General features: G+C 46.4%; 1 protein-coding gene across 1 annotated transcript; it reads left to right on the top strand.

Moving 5' to 3' along the window:
- Nucleotides 1-3,991: 3,991 nt before the first annotated feature.
- Nucleotides 3,992-12,541, top strand: LACC1 (laccase domain containing 1). The gene is made up of 6 exons (XM_033170724.1): nucleotides 3,992-4,564; nucleotides 5,443-5,624; nucleotides 8,625-8,790; nucleotides 10,190-10,415; nucleotides 12,119-12,360; nucleotides 12,469-12,541. Exons 1-5 carry the CDS (start codon nucleotides 4,009-4,011, stop codon nucleotides 12,291-12,293), a joined length of 1,305 nt encoding a protein of 434 aa, XP_033026615.1. The 5' UTR covers nucleotides 3,992-4,008; the 3' UTR covers nucleotides 12,294-12,360; nucleotides 12,469-12,541.
- The last annotated feature ends 10,212 nt before the right edge of the window (nucleotides 12,542-22,753 follow it).

The raw sequence follows: 22,753 nt of genomic DNA, 5'->3' as shown, positions 1-22,753 counted from the left end.
GGGTGCAGAAGCTAAAGGTATCTGTCTATATGGCCTTTCCAAAGGCCAGGTTGTGCAGTCAGCTGGGGCCTGTAAAAAGCCAGGCCGGGAGCCCCCTTAAGTTGAGGCTGCATAGGCCTTGTGGTGCATGTGATTCAGATTCTATTCAGTTGAACCTCTGGTTACAAAGTTGACATTTTTTCAGCAATGCCCCCCTAGTGAGCCTTCTTTTGTTCACTTCTTTTTATTTCGAGGCAGTGCACACCTATGTTTGTGGAACTGCAAACCTTTCCAGTCATGTGTTACTCGAGTCATATCCCACATATGAATGTGGGGAAAGATGGTGTGTAGCCTGGTGTAAATTAATTTGTAGCCTGGGGGGGATTACCACGGCGTGGACTGTCCCTGAGAACCGTAGACTGTCCCCGGGACAGGTGAGGGTGCTGATCCCTTATTTTCAAATCCGAAACTTGAGAGGTATGCCTAAACCAGTGTTTTTCAACCACTGTTCCGCGGCACACTAGTGTGCCGCGAGATGTTGCCTGGTGTGCCGTGGGAAAAATTGAAAAATTCAAGATAATTACTTTATATATAGTCAATATAGGCACAGAGTTAAATTTTTTAACATTTTCTAATGGTGGTGTGCCTCGTGATTTTTTTCATGAAACAAGTGTGCCTTTGCCCAAAAAAGGTTGAAAAACACTGGCCTAAACTATAGCTTGTTTAGTTTATAGGTAAAATCCGGCACTGGGACAACAAACCAACAAGCCGTATTAAATTAATTTCCGCGTTTGCTCTTGGCGCAGCTCCTCGAGGAACTGCTGGAGGCGCCCCCCGACCAGGATTCCCCACTGGGAAGGAGAGGGGCTGGCCCTCCTTCTCCCGCTGAGCGCCTGGGGGCGCCAGCGTTTGCAGAGCCGTTGTTCCAGGCTTCAAAAACGAAAAAGGTGTGTGTGTCTGTTTGTGTTTTGCACGAACTGCAGAAGGTCCCCGAGGCTCCCTCCTGCCCGCAGCAGCGCCGAAGCCCCGGGATGCTTTTGCAGCGCTCTTCCCGGTGGGCTGCATGCAGCTCTGCCTTCCTCGACTCGGGGGGGAGAAGCGGGGAGCCTCGCCCGCTCTGCTCGCCGCCCTTTTGGAAAGCCAAGTCCTGCTCTTCTGGTCGAGCCACTTCGCGGAAATTAATTCGGTTAGCGCCTCCCTGCGCAAACTTTGGAATTCCCCCGGTCCTTTGCAAGACTTCGCGGCTGTGCATTTTCAGGAAGTGGCTTTCCCATTCTCACGTTATATGAAGTGAAGAGGACGCATCTTGCAGCACAGCGCCGATACTTCTGGGAGGTCAGTGCAAACTTTTTCAGTAAGTAATTTGCATCAGTTTCCTTTCGGGGGCTGTATCTGGGGGGGGGGGCGTTTCATGGCTTCATTTATATACTCTTTTCAGTTCTAAGTTCCCTTGAACGTGACATGGATACTGAGATCCTAGTTGTGTGTTTAAGATTGCAGCCATACATCCTGTCTATGCTCCCCCCACCACCGGTTGTTTTCAGTGGGAGCAGGATCTTATAATGTACATACGATGACAGCCCAGTAGATTTCACGTTCGGATCCTAAACGTGATTTCTTAAAAATTAGATTCCCTTCAAGTTACGTCTGCTTTAGCTTTTTGAATTTGTCTATTCCTTTCCGCAGTAGAAAAGGGTGCTTATCCTAGCAAATATGCACACAGCTTGATCACATCATTTACCCCTGCAAGTAAGCCCAGCTGAAATTAATGGGATTTACTCCCAGGTAAGCATCAGGCATAAGGGTGGCGCTGTGGGTTAAACCACAGAGCCTAGGGCTTGCCAGTCAGAAGGTCGGCGGTTGAAATCCCCGTGGTGATGGGGTGAGCTCTGTGAGGGATCCTATTCCCTCCCCTTCAATACTTCCCCAACAGTGACTCTCCCTAGGTTTCACTGACAACTAGGATGAATCCTTCATATGGGAGTTGTCTCTGGGGTACCTCAGGGCTCTATGGTTGAAAACCTTTTGCCACCTATGGGATCTCCCTCCCAGGGTTCCCAACTACTGCAGTTTGCCTTCCCTTTAGGCAAATAAGTGGCACACTTGGCTTCACTGTCCAGCCCTCTCTATGACAGCAGAATAAGCAAACAGTTTCCTCTTCCCCAGGAAAGCTTTGTTCTCTCCTCTTAGTCACACCTCTTAAGGTACTGATACACTGCCAGATTCAACGAACATTTAAGCACATTTAACTTTATTAGGTAACTAGAGAACATGGATGTCTTGGGTTATTACTGGTACAAATCTTCTTCTCATGTAATTCAGCTTTGTTATAATATTTCCTGCATCCATTTAGCAATGGTAATGACCTTTTCTCGCATTCCCCAAAGCCTAACCTCTCATTTTCTCTCTCTAACCCTCCACCCCCAACTGCCTTTTAATGGTTGTTCCCCCTCCTTTTAGAATGCCAACTAGCTCCGCCTCCCAGGGAACACCTACCTAAAATGGGAGTGATAGGTTAGCCCATGATGAACCTGAATCATCAGCAGGCATTATTCCGCCACAAGCTCCTGTTGCTCAGTCCCTGCTCCTGCCAACCTAGCAGTTCAAAGCATGTCAAAGTGCAAGTAGATAAACAGGTACCGCTCCGGCAGGAAGGTAAACGGTGTTTCCGTGCATTGCTCTGGTTCGCCTTAAGCAGCCCACATGACCCGGAAGCTGTACACCGGCTCCCTCGGCCAATAAAGCGAGATGAGCGCTGCAACCCCAGAGTCGTCCGCGACTGGACCTAATGGTCAGGGGTCCCTTTACCTTTACCTTTAAGCAGCAGGCATACTATTCAGCCTTTGAGTTTTTCATTTTATTCTTTATTTACAAAAAATAAAATAAAATTATGTACTGGTTGATTGTAACAAAACCTCTCAGAGGTTTACATGAAATGTTAAAATTGCCAATAAAAACAGTTAAAACCTAGTAATTAAAAATATTTTAAAGACAAAATCTGCCATAAACTAAAAATAGATTGAAATGCTTCAACACCTGCATGTCTGGATAAGGTTGCCTGAACAAAAAGATTTCATCACAAACCTCCTCATTAAGAAACAATATCTGTTCCTTTTATTAAGCTACGTAAGGGAGTCCTTCAGTGTAATTGAAGGAGCTGAAACTTTGATTCAGACTTTTCCCTTCTAAAGTCCTTGGTGGGTCTCGAAATATGATAAAACTTTGCTCAGCACTCAGTGATAGGCTGCTGCTGTTTTCTGTGTCAGCGGATTGTGAATCCCTTTCCGGATTGTTCATTTTATCTGCTTGATCTGCCAGAATAAAGGATAATAAATTTCAGGGGTCAGCAACCTTTTTCAGCCGTGGGCCAGTCCACCGTCCCTCAGACCATGTGGTGGGCCGGACTATATTTTGAAGAAAAAAATGAACGAATTCCTATGCCCCACAAATAATCCAGAGATGCATCAACTATAATAAAGTGCAAGTGTCTCTGCGTCCAGTCCCTGTGTCCGTGGGATTGCGCTACTGCACATGTGCCCCACGGACAGCCGTTGGGACTTGGAGCGCAGAGACTTCGGGAAAGGTCGGCGCGAGGAGAAGGTGGGAGGGAGGGAGAGCAGGGCCGGCTGGCTGTCAGTAAGCGAGGAGGCGGCAAGCCAGCCAGGAAATGCCCGGACGTGAGAGCGGGAAGGGGGCGGGGACGAGAGCGAGGGGGCGTGTCTGCAGCCCCGCCCACGGCTCGAGATCGTGCAGCCGAGTGTGACGCAGTGTCCTAGCGCCTGTTAATTTAACGGGCATAATACCCACTAGTTTTAAATAAAAGCACACATTCTACTCATGTAAAAACATGCTGATTCCCAGACTGTCCGTGGACCGGATTGAGAAGGCGATTGGGCTGCATCCGGCCCACGGGCCTTAGGTTGCCTACCTCTGGATAATACTCTTTGATAATGCATTCTCTCTCTCTTACTCTTTCCCAGCCACCAGCCACCCCATTTTTGCCATCATCAGGTGTTATATCCATAGAATATGTCAAAGGCAGTCTTGATTGATTTGTGCAGCTTTGGATTCAGGTCTTGGAATAACTGGACCCAGGCATCGGTGATCAGAACATTAGAAACTCTTGGGGAGAACGACCCTGTTTACCTTATGTGTTGCCAAACCTTTGGAAGTGAAGGGAATTGTGGAGATGTATTTCATACAGCAATACGAGACTTTAATGGTCTAGGGAAACAACTTGAGGTTGTGTGTGCCAAAAATACAGTTGCTGTCTTATACACCATTAAGCAAAAACTCGATGAAAAAGACATCGACGCTGTTAAAGTAATCGTGCCGGCGCAAAGGAAACCGTTAATGAGAGAGTACATGAATCAACTTTTTACTAGTGTTTACCAGTTTGAGTTTAAAGATTTTCAGATTAACTGTGAAGAAAACAACCTCAGAAATTCTGCAGAACTGCAAGGTGAATTAATGCCACTTACAGACCAAGACATAGATAAGATCCAAACTGAGATAACGATATTTTTGAAGAGCCTTCCTAGTCTGAAAGGGGAACTTACCATTCTCAAATCTTCATTGATCCCAGGTAACAAAATTGATGTGCAAGAATCATATTATTAGTACTGTAGCCCTTTTCTTTTTTCAAATGTCCTTTTTATTGTTCAATACCTGGTATGATCCTGGTTGTTTTTTTTGGGGGGGGGGAACAGACTTCTGATTGTCAGGTTCTACCAAAAAAGCAAGCATGTCTACTCAGTTGAAGCATTCAGTAAAGAATAATTGTTTGGTCCTTAAATGCACATTTCATTAGAAAAACAGATTTTGTTCGTATACATGACTATGCATGCACTTCAATCTATCCTCAACCACCAGGACTTTCTGCCGCAAGAAAAGTCAGATTGCCCCAGTAATCATACATTTTGCCTACTATTCATAGCAATAGTTAGGATTTTTGCAGAATTTTCTGTGTTTGGGCAAAAACTGCTACAGATAAAGATAAAATGCAACAGGTGGCACTACGTTCTGAGTATAAAAAGCAAAGGTAATGAGAAGAAGCCTGATTCAAAATCTTGCATTTTCTTTAGTCTTCCAAAGAGCAAACTGTTTCTGGACAAAATAATGGAGAGTGATGTGTAAATTTTGAGCTGGAGGGATTTTTTGCTGGAATTTTTACTGGTTAAAGTTATCTGTAACTGGTTTTAAACCAGATTGTGTATTAGAGAGATGGGAAGAGATTTGGAGACTTAAGATCTGCTGCAGGTTTGGGTTCAGTGAATCTCAGGAGGTTCCCAGTGCAGCCAGACTATGCTTGCTTTATTCCTTCCTCCTCAGGTCATCCAGAGTTATGCCAGGCTATCTCCCCCATCCCAGCTTTATGTCAAATTCTTGTTCCCCTGAAGCATATTTTGGGTGATACTAGGCCTGCATAACCATGATCCCCCCCCCCCCCGTTCTTTTCGCTAGATCCTATCTTCCTCCATGGATTCACTACAAGAACAGGTGGCATCTCCTATATACCGACGTTGAGCTCTTTCAATCTCTTCAGTAGTTCCAAACGACGTGACCCACCCATTGTGGTTAAGGAAAATCTTCGCAGGCTAGCTGCCGCTGCTGGATTCAACCCTGATGCATATCATAGGGTAAAGGTAAGGCAAAGAAAACTGAAACGGGGGGAGGACTTTTAAGGGGGAAATACAGTGGTACCTCGGGTTAAGAACTTAATTCGTTCTGGAGGTCCGTTCCTAACCTGACACTGTTCTTAACCTGAGGTATCACTTTAGCTAATGGGGCCTCCCGCTGCCGCCGCACAATTTCTGTTCTCATCCTGAAGCAAAGTTCTTAACCTGAGGTACTATTTCTGGGTTAGCGGAGGCTGTAACCTGAAGCATCTGTAACTCAAGGTACCACTGTACTCAGTTTGACTTCTTCTGTTTATGCTTTTCTTAAAGGCACAGGAGTCCATTCAGGGTCTGGACACAACAGCCCATGACATGGCTTTTTAAGATCTCCACCAAGAGCCTCAAACATCTGATTTGATCCTTTTTCAGAAATTGGCCTTGCTTTGTGGACATGTATTGTCCAAGAGGTCATCAGTGTTCCTCCTGGACCTGACAGAGACCCTTGCTGCTTTGAATTTGGATATGTTATTTTAAAGTGTTTTTTTTTTTAAAAAAAAAAAGCTTTCAGCTTTAGGTTTGTTTTTGCCGAATGTAATTGTCTTAAATAGATGCTATGATCTATTTTGAGCAGTTGTGGAAAGAGGAGAAGTATTTTAAATAAACAAATGGCTGTGAGTAAGCCACCAGACGGATCAGTAGTCAAAAGTAGTAATTCATCATGCACTGCTTGTACTCAGACCAAAAGACTCTGCAATACTCCCAAATTTTTGTCAGGATAATACTTGCTAGGGCTGAGCCTTCAAATCTGATTACATATTGCAGTGCTGAACACATTGGCAATGAAATGTATTTTTAACAAATTCCATACCGGAAAACCCCCAATAATGAGCCCACCTACTCCCACCATCTGGAACTAAGGACCTGGGTTTTCAGATCAGAGGAAATGACTTCAGGTCTGGTTTTCACTTCCTGCCTCTTTCCTTTTTTTTTTTCCTTGTTGAAAACAGCATCTTCAGGTATTCCAGTTGCTGATTGTGGTCCTACCCTGTGCCCCCATCCCCACCCCGCTTAGCACACATATTCTCAGCGGAGGAACCAGCTTCATGAGTCACGGTTACAAGCCGATTTATTAGGAAACCGACTGAGAGTTTGTTTTTGAACAAAGATCTCTGCTTGGAATGTAGTGATAAGCAGAGATGCTTTGAAAGTGAAACAAAACTCAGTTGTTCTCCAGCACTGAGGCTCAGCCACATGGAAACTAATCCTGTACACAAGATTTATGTTGTCTGCTTGATGTTGCATTTGTGATGTTCTGTTATGTCATTGTTATTTATTGTTTGTAAGCCGCTTTGTGATTCATGCAAATGAAAAGCAGCATAGAAATATAATTTATTGTGCAACAAAACAAACAAATAAACAGGGGAAAGTGCATCTATCGCCTCCACTGCTTGAGTTACCGTGCTTGAGTTACACTGAGTTGCTGGGTCATGTGAATAGGCCTAGGATCCAGCCTAAATGTCACCCTGTTTCAGGACCTATGCCAGTTTAAGACCAGCCAGGCTCAGCTCAGCTGTCTCGGTTCTGGCTAAGCCAGGCTGAGGAAGATACTCCAGATCAGGCAAAGGCAAACTCGGCCCTCCAGATGTTTTAGGACTACAACTCCCACCATTCCTGACCACTGGTCCTGTTAGCTAGGGATGATGGGAGTTGCAGTCCCAAAATATCTGGAGGGCCGAGTTTGCCTATTCCTGCTCCAGATTGTCTCCCGCTGAGCTGAGGATAAGGGAGTTCAGCCTGTGTAGTCCGGCTGCTCCAGGAACCTCCTGGTTCAGCTAGAGATCCAATGGATCCTAACCTGCTCATCCCAGTGGATCTTGCTATAGGATTGCCCCTTTGGCAATAGAAATGATTTTAGTATGTGAAGGTAGCAATTGTGAGTCACAATAATAGGAAAAGGTACGACCTGGCTTCAGTGGGGCAGAACTAACCACCTAGAATGTATTTGGAAAATATGTGTGAAGAAGATGCCCTCCTGTTGCTGGTTGCTGGTGTGGCCTGGTGCCCATGCAGAGCAGTAATAAGTAAACAGATCCTGGAACGGATTTTCCTTTACTTTCTTCCTGCTCCTGGTTGTCAAACCCTTGCAGAGTTCTAAATGAGTGATGGGAAGCAGTCTCTCTTCAGGGTGAGGTCTTTATCCCTGCAGGATGCAACTTAGCTGGTCACCACAGTCCCTCAGATACATGCCATTCCCATAATTTGTATTAGAATCAAATAATTGTAGAGTTAGAAAGGGACCCAGGGGGTCATCTAGTCCAACCCCCCTGCATTGCAGGAATCTTTTGTCCAAAGTGGGGCTCAAACCCACAACCCTGAGATGCTGTACCAGCTGAGCAGGTATTTGATGCAATTAACGCAAAATAACCCAAATGTAATCATGGTAATAACATTGATAAAGTTGAATGGTTCTTTAGACTTCTCACAAAACAAACAAAAAATGATAACGCCCCAGACTACTTCTTGCCTGGTAAGGATTTCTCCTTCTGCCTCCTCTTTGACAAAAGCCTTTAAAAGATCTGAGAACTCATCATCCTGTCTTGGTGACAGCAGTCCTTTTGTTGAAACATCCTTCTGCCTAGGATTACCACAGAGCAGAACGAAATGGGTTTAGAAAATAAATGGCTGGATGCCCCTGAAAGGGTTAATTTATTGATTAAAATTGAAAGCGGAGAAGCTAAACAAATCTCCCCAGGGAAGGAATTTCAAAGTATTGATACCACTTTCCCCCCCCCCTTGTGAACCCCCACCATATCTGAGATGCTGGTGGTTCAACACAGAAGGACTTCCAAAGAATAGGCAGTAAGCAGTCCTTGAAATATCCTGGGTCCAGGCTTCGGAAGTCAGTTGTGTCACTTTGACTTGAGCAATATTGCTAGACGGAAGTGTTCCCTCAGAAAATATTGGAGCAAAAGAGCACCCCTAACTTCAGTTTTTTCAGATTGCCTTGCCTTCTCTTGGTGTTAACAGGTCAACCACGCCAGTGATGTTTGGGTCATAGGAAAGGCCGAGCCGGATAACTATGATGGGATAGTAACTAACCTGAAAGGTGTGACACTAGCTGCCCCTGGAGCAGACTGCATCCCTGTGCTTTTCGCTGATCCTGTCAAGAAGGCATGTGGTGCTGCTCATTCAGGTAACACAACTCCTTTTTATTTTATTTTGCAAAGGTCAAGAAACCCCCTGGGCACCCACCCGTCATTCCTTATATGCATTTCTCTGTTTGGACTCTGGTCCTGCCCTAGGTGTGCTTTCTTGCTCTGAATTTTCCTGTCAATCCCCACCCCATCCCTCATTCGATATAAATACAGTTACAGGTGGGTAGCCGTGTTGGTCTGCCATAGTCAAAACAAAATAAAATAAAATAAATTCTTTCCAGTAGCACCTTAGAGACCAACTAAGTTTGTTCTTGGTATGAGCTTTCGTGTGCATGCACACTTCTTCAGAATGCATGCACACGAAAGCTCATACCAAGAACAAACTTAGTTGGTCTCTAAGGTGCTACTGGAAAGAATTTTTTATTTTGTTTTGTTTTGAATATAAATACAGGTATGGCTATCCTTCAGTCGGCACCTTTTTGTTTTCAGCTCTCTATTTATAGCATAACGTTTAGGGAATATTGGTATTTTCTAATGGTCTGATGCAGCCAAAGATAAGACCCTTTGACTTTTCTGGGATTAAAAAAATATTTGTCGGTGGATTGTGTCATATCTTTAACCAGTTCAACTGAAGAATCAAAATATAGTTATTTTATTTGTTGAATTTATATTCCACTCTTTCTCCCGAAGGAGGCCAGAATGACATGGGATGTGGGTCTATTCTTGGCAGTTTCCCGTAGATATGACACAGCTGAGGCGCAACTGGAAATATTGTGCGAATAAAAAACACTGACTTAAAAGTGCCGAAGCTTACCTGCTTCTTTAGATGTTTGTCAGCAATGCAGACCATGGTGGCTAGCTTTCTTATTCTGTTGATAGCTGCTAGTTTCTGGCTTCATCATATACAAATGTGGCAGAGGCACTTAAAGAACAAACCAGGCCTACTTTGACCCATCACCCTGTACTTCCATGCCCTATTTTGCATGCTTACGCCTATTTAAAAGTTCACATACATTGAATGCAACTTTTGTAGGTTGGGTTTTCTTTTGCTTTTCAATTTTTTTAAATAAGAATTTATTAATTTTTTAAAGATATAAAAAAGAATAAACATACAAAATACAAAACAAAACACAACCACAATACACTACAAAACTAAAATACAAACACAAAACCTAACAAACAAACAATTATTTAATTATACTTGTCTTATTTATGACCTTATTTTGGGACTTCCTCACATCCTCTCTTCTGCGTTCATTTCAAATATACTATAGTAACTTTACAACATTTTTAAATTCCCCTTCATCCAATATTCTTAATCCTTATCTATCATCATATATCTATAAACTTATTCCTAATAAAATACACATAACACAATTAGAATTGCTTTTCAATTTTAAAAGCTGCAAGATTTCCTTTTCTTTCCTTGCTTCTAAGGTTGGCAAGGCACGTTGTCAGGAGTATCTATGGCTGTCATTAATGCGATGGTAACTGAATACGGTTGCGACGTGAAGGATATCCTTGTGGTCCTGGGGCCGTCGGTTGGGCCCTGTTGCTTTAAACTGCCTTGGGATTCGGCAAAACGGTTTCATAGGATCGATCCCAAGTGCGTAAGACTTTATGAAACGTCAACCCCGTACGTTGACATCAGAAGAGCAACACGGTGAGCTTGGTTCTGCTTATTCTTAATTAGGAGAGTTCTTGGTGTTTAGCACATTACAATACCTCAAGGACCGCCTCTTTCCATATGAACCTACCTGGACCCTGAGATCATCTCACTCCTTTGTGTGCCTCCTCCTCAAGAGGTGTGGAGAGTGGCAACACGAGAACGGGGCCTTCTCTGCAGTGGCTCCCTGTCTGTGGAATGCTCTCCCCAGGGAAGTTCGCCTGGTGCCTTCATTACACACCTCTAGGCACCAGGCAAAAACACCTTCCTTTTTAACCAGGCCTTTGGTTGATGTGTTTGACATCCTATACTATTTTAAAATGTGGCTCTTTTCGGGGGGGGGTTGTTGTTGTTGTTGTTTGGTTGTTGTTTTTATTCTGATTATATACAGGCGAAACTCAAAAAATTAGAATATCCTGGAAAGGTTCATTTCTTTCAGTAATTCAACTTAAAAGGTGAAACTAATATATGAGATAGACTCATGACATGCAAAGCGAGATATGTCAAGCCTTTATTTGTTAAAATTGTGATGATTATGGCGTACAGCTGATGAGAACCCCAAATTAACAATTTCAACTTTGGGGTTTTCATCAGCTGCACGCCATAATCATCACAATTATAACAAGCAAAGGCTTGACTTTTCTCGCTTTGGGTGTCATGAGTCTATCTCATATATTAAACTCCAGTAGGTAATGAAAACAATTGCTTACATAAATGGACATTTCCACAATACTCTAATTTTTTTAGTTTCACCTGTATGTTGTGGTTTTTTCCCTGTGACATCTGGGTATAGGGCAGTATATAAACTTAATAAAGAATAATAAGAATGTTTTGCTCCCTTTTGGTTAATTGATCCCCTTGCAGAAGAAGGGGGTAGGGCTCTTTGTCTCCCTCCCAATCCCTTTCCCCACAGAAGCAGCCTTCCGCTTTCCTTTCACTTGGCTGAATCAGACTCTACAGGTTTAATCAGATGTGCAACCAAGGGCCAATTCTGACTATCCGTACTATCTGCACCCCATTTACCGTACGGCCCTCTAAGGAGGCCTTTCCCACCCACTGTCCTGTTTTCCAAAGAGCGTTCTTGGTAGCGATGGCCTTGGCACTCTGTCACAATGAGCCTCTGCTAGTATGTCCACTGCTTAGGAGTCCCAACGAAAGCATAGCGGAAGGGGTGCTGCTGCCACTACGGAGTTCGTGGTAGGGCTTAGGTTCTTAACTCTTCCTTTAGCATCATAGGATTGTAGATCTGGGAGGGACCACAAGGTTAATCCACCCCCCTGCAATGCAGGAATCTTTCAACCAAAGTGGGGCTCAAACTCACGACCCTGAGATTAAGAGTCATGCTCTACTGGCTGAGCCATGATTGGGGGTCAGTATTTAATCTCGTCCTCTCTGGTAGTGAGGAGCATTGCACCCCTTTGCCCCATTTGGGGGTGCTTTTGGAAGAAGCCGGAGGCCCCCACTGTATACTCTCCCATATTACATGTTTAAGGTTACATGTTATCTTTATGATCCCCAGTTGTAAATCAGAGCTTCCCAATTTTAAACACACTATAGGCGGAATAAGGTCTTGGGGCTTAGTGCCATATGAAAAGATTTTAACCCTAAGATATTGGAAGTAATATCTTGTGTATATATAATAACTACCCTCTAATAACTGTGCATTTAATAATCCATCATCCCCTTTTTTTCTTTATTAGTATTCTTCTGGAGACTGGAGGGGTTCTGCCTCAGAACATACAGGATGACTCTGTAACAGACCAGAACCAAAATGTAACTGTCTGTACATCATGTTGCCCTGATAAATTCTATTCTCATGTCCGTGATGGTGAGAACTTTGGAACACAGATTGGCTTCATATCAATTAGAGACTGAGGGTTTATCTTCATATTTATGCAATAATCCGGTAGAAAGTGTTGGGGCAAATTGATTATATTTACTGATACTGAAAACAAAATAATAAATAAATAAAATTCCTTCCAGTAGCACCTTAGAGACCAACTAAGTTTGTTCTTGGTATGAGCTTTCGTGTGCATGCACACTTCTTCACATACTGAGTTCTTCCTGTGGTCAGCTATAGTTCCAAGCTGTCTATATAATATAGTTACTTAGAAAAGAAGTCCAGTACTGTATTATCATAGGCAGTCAGCTCCACAATTATGTTTTTTCTGACATTATTATTATTATTATAATTTATCATTTCCATCTGCTTAAGCAGCCACCAGCAAGCAAGCAATACAACAACCTATTTGTGTGGTACACAATTTCATTCTTTTCTCATTGAAAAAATAAATAAAACACTACTATTATTGCCACCCAAACCTTGTGGGCATAATAGTCAGCCTTCTGACTTCAGTATGATGTAAAAATTGGGGTTTGGCTTTTGCTGCCCAACTCCCCATCGGACTCTGAATCCCCTAGGTCAGGGGTCTGCAACCTTTAAGACACAAAGAGCCATTTGGACCCGTTTCCAAAGGGAAAAAAACAACTGGGAGCCGCAAAACCATTGCAACATTTAAAACAAATATAACGCTGCATATATTGTTTCTTACCTTAATGCAATAATAATAAATAACGTATAGGAGCCAATGCAAAGTATAATTAGTAAAAACAACAAGAATAAGTTATTACTTTTTTGCATTGACTCAGGGGCGTACCCAGGATCAAAACTAGGGGGGGGGGGCAAGCCATGGTCGTTCAGGTTGTGACATTTCAGCACAGAAAGGCGAATGAAACCAAAATTTTAGGGAAATTATATATAATTATAGCAGTGCTTTATTACAGTAGTTATTACAATTATTTCCTTGGTTTTTAAATTTTTTTTATTCTAGTTACATGTCTTATACCAGTGGTGGCCAACTCCCAAGAAACTGTGATCTACTTTCAGCAGTGATCTACCCCCGTTTTTTGGGGTTCAGCTCAAAGTTGTTTTTTGGGGTGTGTGGTGGGTGGGAGAGAGGGCTTCCCCCTCTAAGATAGATTGGCAAGCGAACTAATAAAGAAAGAAAAAGGGGGGGGGTGGGAATGGAAAAGTGGGGTGGAAAAATTTAAATTGGGGGTGGGGTGGGGAGGGGAGAATATCTATTAAAAATATGTAGTAGTTTAAAAAATAAAAATAAAGGGGGGAAATCTTTTTCTTCTTTTTCCTTTTTTTGAAAACAAAAACAAAAGGGGAAGAGAAAAGAAAAAGGGGGGATAGAGGGAGAAAAGGGTAATAATAAAAATTCAAATAGAGTGGCTGCAGCAGCTGTGGGGGGTGTTTGTTTGTTTTTCGTTTGTTTGTTTGTTTTAAAAATGGGATTTCTCCCCTTGGATTAAAAAAGGAGGGGAGGAAGAAAAAGAGAGGGGGGTGGGAGAGCAAGGCAAAAAGCAAAAAAGCAAAAAACAGGTTTTGGGGGGGGGGGAATCACGCCAGGCACTGCAGCGCACCGGCCTCGGGGCTCCGGGCCCCCGAGCCGCCCTTGGGGCCGTCTTGAGCATGTACACCGCCCGCAGCGAGCGCTGGCGAAGCACCGGTTGGCGGAGGTTTCAGAAGCAGCCCGGACGTTTTCGCCGCCGCCGCCCCAAAGCAGCTCTACTTCATCCTGTCGGCGACCATCACCGCCCTCCCGTCACCGCGACGCCTGGCCCGCCTGCTCCGCGCGGCCGCTTTGAAAAGGATTCCATCCGACAGGGGCCGCTCAGAACAGGGGCCGCTCCAATCGCCGCCGCCACCTCCCGGCGCCTTTATTATCCCGACTCTTTTCTCTCTCTCTCTCTCAATAACTCACAAAGCCCAGCTCCTTCTTCTCCCCGCCCTATAGCCACCCTCATTGGCATGTTCCCCTCAAACAGGAACAGGCATCCCGGCGGCTCATTGGCCGGCCAAGGTGTGCGATCTGTCCTGCCAATCGGCACGCCGAGGTGGTAAAAGCTCAGCCCTCCCCACACGCTTATTGGTGTGAAGAAGTCGCTTCCTCTCTCTGGGAGTGGTCAAGGTGGACATCAATCTTGGGTCTGTCCTCGGGAACCCCGAGAGGGCTGAGAAAGACCGCCCAGCTGTTCAACGTTGATGCGGATTATTCATGGTTTTTTTGGCCCTTTTTCTTTTTTGCCGATAACCATTTAATTATTATTGAAAGGGCATTGAAAGGGGGCATGCCGGAGCCGCGGGAGACCTGTCAGAGAGCCGCATGCGGCTCCGGAGCCGCAGGTTGCTGACCCCCGCCCTAGGTCCATGATCAGTCAGAGAAGAATTGATGGAAGCAGGATCCTGTGGAAAGCAAGGAAAAGCCAACAGAAAGACAAACAACACTATGGATTGTAAACATATTTTATTTTATATTTATCTGTCTTGGGGGGGGGGAGGAATTTTCAGCCATCTTGCACTGTCTTGATAGGGAAAAGTTCCAGCCGCCACCTTCCCCACCGCGAGGCCTTCAGGCTAGCGAGTGCGGGACCACGAAGTTACACCCCCCCCCGACGATGAGCGGGGCACCCCTTTCGCCTTGTCCCTGTCATTCCCCCTCACACATGTTGCACAAGCACCCACATAAACCCTCGCGATAAAGGGTTTCCCCAAAAGCCCTGATTTGCGCCCCTGAAAAGCCTCCGAGAGCACTCCTGTCAAACCGTTCCTCGTACGGACCATTTTCCTCAATGAACTGCAACCCACCAATCAGAAGCATGCATTCTAGTCTGCAAGATGGAACGTTCGGCTCAGCTACTCAACACCTTCACGCTTGACTGCACGCTAAGTGGATATTGACAGGCACCCTGCTGCGAGAACAATGGAACCGAAACTACGTTGTATCCAGCAGGGGAATTTATTAATTATGAGTCGATACAATGTAACAACCAGACAGACTTAGACTCAGGGTGGTCCTTTTAACCTTACAAACGTTTATTATTGTAAAAAATCACATCTCTGCAATGCAACATCCGATCTGCTGCATTCTGGTGTCTATCTTCTCCTTAGGAGATGGCCTCTCTATTCCCTCGGTCCCTGCCATTCTCCGACCATCGGAAGATTATTATTTTTATAGTGTATGATTTTCTGGCATCCAAATAAAATTCATCTCAGTGGCTTTTAAAAGTCCATGGCACGCTTTGTTCGGGGTTCAGATCCTCTGGAACCTTGTTGCGCAATAAACTCCTTTGCTTTTGCTCCAACCTCCGGCTGGTCTCCGTTGACTCCGCAGCGAACCACGGGCTTCTTCCGTAGGACCGGGAGCAGAGCAGCCTCTACCCGGTAATTTCCGTAACAGTCTAAAGCCCCTCATCCATTTGCCAGTGGACGTGTTTGGCTGAAAAGCAGGAGAAAAAGGAAAATGGTCAAGGATAATGGGAGTTGTAATCGAGCATCACCTTTAGAATCATAGAATCATAGAGTTGGAAGAGACCACAAGGGCCATCCAGTCCAACCCCCTGCCAAGCAGGAAAAACCATCAAAGCATTCCTGACAGATGGCTGTCAAGCCTCCGATTAAAGACCTCCAAAGAAGGAGACTTTAGCAGTCTCCCACTTCCCAAACTGGTCATATTAGTGTCCACCTTTTTCCAGAAGCGCATCCACAGGAGGAACACATCCACTCAACTTGTAGGGTGTTCTCCCCGCCCCATGCAAAGGTTTCCTTCCTCTTACCTTTTCTTTTGGGGGGCGGCTTCGGCAGCAGCGACAGCAGGAGTGCAGGCGTGAGATTCTGCAAGAAAGAAGGAATTTTTAAGCAGGGGAGAACTCCACGCTAAGGGCTGCTTCCCCCTGTCCCATTATCTCCTTCCCCCTCCTTCCCCCTGTCCCATTACCGCAGAGGCAGGTATCCTCCGCCTGGGCTCCAGTCCCTCCCGGGATGCGGCGGCTCCCAGGCTGAGTCCCTCCCTCGCTGCAAAACAAAGAGAGACTTCAGCAGGCGCCTGGCTCCCAGCCACGCTAGCCCCAGTCTGGGGCAGGAGGGTGGGGGACCTGGGAAGGGGGCATTTCCTCCTACCTGATCTTAAATGCTGTCCCCACTTCGCCTCCTCCTCTGTATGGGCGTCTTGGCTCCGTCCCGGCCGGCCTAGCACAGAAGCAGAAGCCAAAGTTTCCTCCCTCTCTGAAATAAGCTGAGATGTTCTTTGAAGGATTGGAGGAAACTTTGGCTGCTGCTTCTGCGCCAAACAGGGCCGGGCAGGAGCCACGGCCGTACAGAGGAGGGGCAGTGGGGAAGCGGCGTGAGGGATCTCAGCCGGGAACCGCCGGGATGTTCTCTTCCTCCCGGGAGCAGGAGCTGGAGCCTCAAACCTGGAGAAATAAGGAGAAATATGGGCCCTTTCAACAACGGATCACCATAAATCTTCGTTTTGCATAATAAAATTGAAGATTATTAATATTGCTGATTGGTAAAATCAAAGACGTATCCCAGCATACCTGCAGATTTGGGGCTTCCCCCTTGCACCGCTGGGCTGCTGGGCCTTCAATCCCTGACCCTAGGAGAGACGAAGGACATTGTATTTTCCTGGCATAAGCATCCACTCTAGGGCACCGGCCTCCCCAATTATTTTATTCTGGGGCACACAGCCCCTTCAGTATTCCCTCCCCCCTGTCTGCCTTCCCAGCTCCCTCCCGCCCTCATTCTGCTGCCCCCACCCCCAGCCACATCCCTCCTTCTCCTGCATGGCACACAGCAACCCAGAAGCAGAGCAGGGAAGGAGAGCCAGCGGAGGCAGGGGGGGGGGACATAGGGCCCCTGAGGGAGCAGCCCCTAAACCAGTGTGGGGACACCCTGAGCGCTGGCGAGGGTGCCTGGCCAGCTGACCCAGGGGAAGAAGGAGGCAGAACAACGACCCCTGCCATGCTGCCCATGCCCATGTCACCACTGGCTGCCAACGCTCACTGCGCCTGCCTGGGCACACAAGGGCCCGACCCCTGGCTTGGAAGTGGGGGGGAGGGGCTGGGGTGGGAAGGGCCTGCTCCACCCCCCACCCCCCCCCGGCCTATTTGGCACATGTGAGGAACGGATTCCCCATGTAATTAACGTACCACTACTTCCAGTTTAATTTCCTGTGTTTGATACAATCTGAAGAGGCACTGAGGCCTTCCTTTCTGAGGACCTGGGAGACAGAAAGGAAAATAAAAACAGAGGAAGTTACCAGCCAGTTATTCACAACAGAAAATATCATCTGGGGAGCACAGCTGAGGACCTGCCAAGCTATCATCAGCTGTGGACAAGGCAAGCCAGGGAGCCAAGCCACATGCATCAGTGACAGGTGATGCTTATTATTATTATTATTATTATTATTATTATTATTATTATTATTATTAATTTATGACACTCATCTCCTCTGAGCCTCCTACCTTCAAAATTCATTTTTCTCTCAACCATCATCTGACAGGCATCCCTCTTGCAGGGCAATATAAGGCTTGCTTGCAAAGGGGCACTTTGTGACATCAGCTGGCAAACGGGGGCCAGGCTGCTGAGTTGCCAGGCAGCTGAATTAAGAAAAATAAAATAAAATCTGGGGGGTCAAAGTGTGCTGAGATGAGGCCACCATGGGTCAGGCCAGAGGGTGCTGTTGGTGTGTGTGGTTGTGCCTCCCCTTGTTCTGCATCTTGCTCCCCTGCCCGTTCCTTTAGCTGCTCAATAGAATCATAGCATGGTAGAGTTGGAAGGGATCCCAAGGGTCATCTAGTCCAACCCCCAGCAATGCCAGGATCCTGCCCACAAGAATAAAAAAACAGAGCAACACGAGACCAAGCAATGTAATATGAACCCTAAAGAGCTTTAGTGATGTCAATGATCAATATAAGCATTCTTCAATATAAGCATTCTTAAAGAAATATAATCAATGATCATGTCAATGATCAATATAAGCATTCTTCAATATAAGCATTCTTAAAGAAATATAATCAATGATCATGTCAATGATCAATATAAGCATTCTTCAATATACTGGGTAAGCATTGAATGATCCTGTCAATGATCAATATAAGCATTCTTCAATATAAGCATTCTTAAAGAAATGGGGGTGCCAGATCACCTCATTTGTCTCCTGAGAAATCTCTACGTGGGACAAGAAACTACAGTTAGAACTGGATATGGAACAACTGATTGGCTCAAAATTGGGAAAGGGGTATGACAAGGCTGTATATTGTCTCCCTGCTTATTTAACTTATATGCAGAATTCATCATGCGAAAGGCTGGACTGGATGACCCTTGGGGTCCCTCCCAACTCTACAATTCTATGTTTAAAAGTGCATCCAGTGAGCCTTTAAAGCGCATGATGTTCCACAAACCATCTGGGGCATTGCAGCTTCCCTCTCACAGACCTACAATCCCCAGAACCCCTACCAAACTACAATTCCCAGGATCGTTTGGGGGAAGACACCTGCATTTTAGAACAGGGTTGACCAACCTGCAGCTTCCTTTCCCCGATTTCCTATGAACCAAGAACGGAAAGCTCAAGTGCTTCTAATAGGATGGTTTCAGGGAGCAGGGTGTATAAATTATTGTTCCAAATGTTAGGTGCCTCCCCTCTCTCTGCCAAGCGGTGGCAAGAACCCACGGGGTTCCAGGCTCTCTCCTTTAGAGAACTCAGACATGACAAAGTCTGTCCTTGCTTTAAGAAATGCGGTTTATTCACCTGTTTGCATCTTCAGTCTGCATGGAGGGACTCCAGATCTTACAACAGAGTCATTGCAAGAGGGAATTGACCCCCCACAGCAGGGCAGCCAGTCTTCCCAAGTCAGATTCCAGACTCTCCTCCTCCTCCTCCTCCTTCTCAGTACCCCCTTGCTCAAAACCTCTCTTTTCCTGCCACCTCACACAACAGAGTCAGAATTCCCAAAGGAATGTCCAGCAGGGAGGGAGGGGGGAAGAGAGAGAGTGGAATTCTGGTGGAGAGAGAAGATTGGAGGAGGCTTGGAAAGGGAGAGGGAATGTTGGGGGGGGAGGCAGTTGAGAGTCGGTTGAGAGCGGTGGGTTCTAGAAGGGGGCACTTGGTGAAGGACTTGAAGCTGGGCAGGGCAGCTATTCAGATTAGGATCAGAAGTCCAGTTGCCATTGCCCTCATTTGATGGTGACCAAAAAGGAACAGAGACGCAGAGAGGGACTGTGAGTCTCCTGTGGAGGCCGGGGCATGTGGCAGTCCCATGCCCACTGAAAAGGGGCTCTGCCAGCTGCCCAGAAACAGAATTCCCTCAATTTAGGTGAGCCACAAAGCCAAGGCTTGACTTGTACTGCTGAGGCCCAGATGCCTCGCACCACCCCCTCCAAGCGCCTGGGAAGCAGCTTACAGACCAAGGCTATGCCCGATTATCGTCTTAAAAATGGAAAGCGTAATGCTGGTGGTCAACAAAAGAGTTTTAAAGACTTCCTCAAGGCAAATCTAAAAGAAATGTTGGGTAAACAATCAGGAAAGGCCGGACTGTGAGCGCTCCAAATGGAGAACAGCCTTTACCAACGATGTCATGGACTTTGGACATTCAAACTCAGGACAAAAGGGAGAAACAATTTAAGAGGAAGCATGTTTGGCAAACCCTCACCGTGATCAGCTCCCACCCAGAAACCTATATCCCCACCGTGGAAGGACGTGTGGATTCAGAATTGGCCTCCAGAGTCCATTATGGACTCACTGTTAAGATTGCGTTCATGGAAGACAATCTTACTCAACTACGTGTGTTCGCCAAAGAAGAAGATCATAGAAATTGGGAGCCTACGGCCATTTTCATGGACATGGGCTTAATGGAAAATCCTCATGGGAAGAATGCCTTGCAAGTCCCTGCTCCCCCTCCCCCTGGGTGGTCCAACACTTCCACCATTGTGCTCCCCAAAGGACGGCACCCATTCGGCAGGTGGAGGTGCACCTTGGGCAGGGGGATAGTGCAATGGGGCAGGAATCAGCTTCGCCTGTCGAACAGCAGCCTGAAGGGGGAGAAAGGGGAGTGACTTCACCTGCAGCTTCAAGGACTCCAAGGAGAAAGTGCTGATGAGAACCAGCCTTCTTAAGCAGAGCTCCCAGCAGCAGCCAGAAAAGGCAGAGAACAGAAGAAACTGCTTGGTTGTTGTTTTTTATTTAATCACTGGCATATCGAAAGCAAGCAGTTCCTCCAGTTTCTTTATTGAGCTTTAACCTAAGCCAGTGACACCATTCTCCTCTTGTCAGGGACTGGCACATTCAGACATCATGCGTGGCATCTCAGAAGACATGCAGGGCCCTGAGCAGCATGGATCCTCCAGCGACGTGGAAGGACTTTGCAATCCAGAAAGGGTGTGCTTCTGGTCGGACAAGCAAGCGGTAGTAAGATTCATCGTCAAGCAGTGGGCGAAATCAGAAACGGCGACCAGCGTCCTCCACCTCTTTGCATTAGAATGCCTCAAAGGTAACATTTCCTTCTTGGCGAGGTTCATCCCAGGCCTCAATAACAACATCGCAGGTGCCTTGTCTCGTTTTCAGATGGAGCGTTTTTGCAACTTGGCTCCCGAGGCCGCCCAGCTGCCAGAGACCTTGCCGGAGAAACTGTGTGAAATTGGAGAAGAGAAGTGACACAGGACATGAGTATTGAGAGCCCTTGTTCCCTTCTACACTGTGGGCTTACACGAGAGCTTGGTCATCTTTCGAGGGGTCCAAGGCCAGATTTTGCTCACGCCATAGGCGGTCAGCTAGGGAATCCGATGTGCTAAAATACCTGGTTTATTTGAAACAAAAAGGCATTAAGGCCATGAGCCTGTCACCTGGAGGGGCGGGGGTCTCCACCTGGGCACGCAAAGGACAATGGTCAAGGACACTGGGAGCTGTCCCCCAGTTCCCAAACCCGCCTCATTAGTGTAAGTCTTTTTACAGAAAAGCCTCCACGGCATGAACACGCACACTCAACTTGTAGCGTGTTCTCCCCACTCCATGCAAATTTCCCCTTCCTCTTACCTGTTCTTTTCATGGGAGGCTTTGGCAGCAGCACAAAGGGGATCCTGCAAGAAAGAAGGTGTCCTTGAAGCAGGGGAGAACTCTTCACTAAGGGCTGTTTTGGGGCAAGAATCCTTGAACATGTGAATGGTCTGTCACAGACCGAACGTCAGGGACAGAACATCCCCTCAGCCGCCCACTTAGGACTTTACAATCCAGAAAGGCCGCACTGGAACGCCATGGATGACAAAGTTTCGCTCTGTGTCCATCAGCTTGTGTGCTGGTGACGGAGACCATTCTCTTGAAGCGTGGCCCTTTGGAGGAAGAAGGACTTGGTATCCTCCTGGCAGACGTGGGGAATGAATGCCCAATGCCCAATGGATGCTCTGTCATTGCTCCCAAAGAAAGCTTGGCCCACCCACTTTGGGATGAGAGCATCTCCTTTCTGCTCTCATCCTGGAAGGTTCTTCTCCCGTTTTCTGTTGACACTCAACTTGTAGGGTGTTCTCTCAGCCCCATGCAAATCTTTCCTTCCCCTTACCTGTTCTTTTCATAATGGTGGCTTTGGCAACAGCCACAGGGGACAGGGTTCCTACGACTCCCCAAACATGTTTCAGAAGAACCCCTTTGTTCCCTCTGCCCCAGTACCCGAGGGTCGTCACCGCTCTCTAGGGATTTGGCTAGAACAAGGTAAATGTTGAAGAAAGGTTCTTATCTTATGAGCTTCCACAAGTTCTCCTCCACCTCCGTACGGGCGTCTTGGCTCCGTCCCGGCCGGCCTAGCTCAGAAGCAGCAGCCAAAGTCTGTCTTCTCACCCTTCATCCTGGGAGCTGCAGCTGCAGCCTCATCCCTGGAGCGTGGCCCTGTGGAGGAAGCAGGATACAGTGTGGGCCCTCATGTGAATGGGAGAGTCAGCAAGATTAGCAGCAGTCTTGAGGGGACAATCAGATGAAAAATGGGGCTCTAGCTGTGAAATTAAGAAAGACACAGCACCATCTTTAATAAAGGCGAATTCATTTAAATAAAGGGAACTGGGGGACCGCAGCAATTTTCTTAGCGGTTGGAAGCAGCATCACAGGAAGCTTCGGCAGCCACATTGGTAGTGGAGGCGAGAGATTCTGCAAGAAAGAAGGGATCTTTGAAGCAGGGGAGGACTCCACGCTAAAGGCTGCTTCCCCCTGTCCCATTATCTCCTTCCCCCTCCTTCCCCCTGTCCCATTACCTCAGAGGCAGGTTTCCTCCGCCTGGGCTCCAGTCCCTCCCGGGATGCGGCGACAGAAAGAAAGCCAACAGAAAGACAAACAACACTATGGATTGTAAACCTATTTTATTTTATATTTATCTGTCTTGGGTGGGGGGAGGAATTTTCGGCCATCTTGCACGGCTGAAGCAGAAGTCTGGCTAAAGCCTCTCATTATCCATTTGCCAGTGGACGTGTTTGGCTGAAAAGCAGGAGAAAAAGGAAAATGGTCAAGGAT

This window comes from Lacerta agilis, chromosome 14 (genome assembly GCF_009819535.1).
Source record: "Lacerta agilis isolate rLacAgi1 chromosome 14, rLacAgi1.pri, whole genome shotgun sequence".
NCBI lineage: Eukaryota > Metazoa > Chordata > Lepidosauria > Squamata > Lacertidae > Lacerta > Lacerta agilis.
The sequence above is the reverse complement of the archived record's forward strand: the minus strand, read 5'-3'. Positions and strand labels throughout refer to the sequence as shown.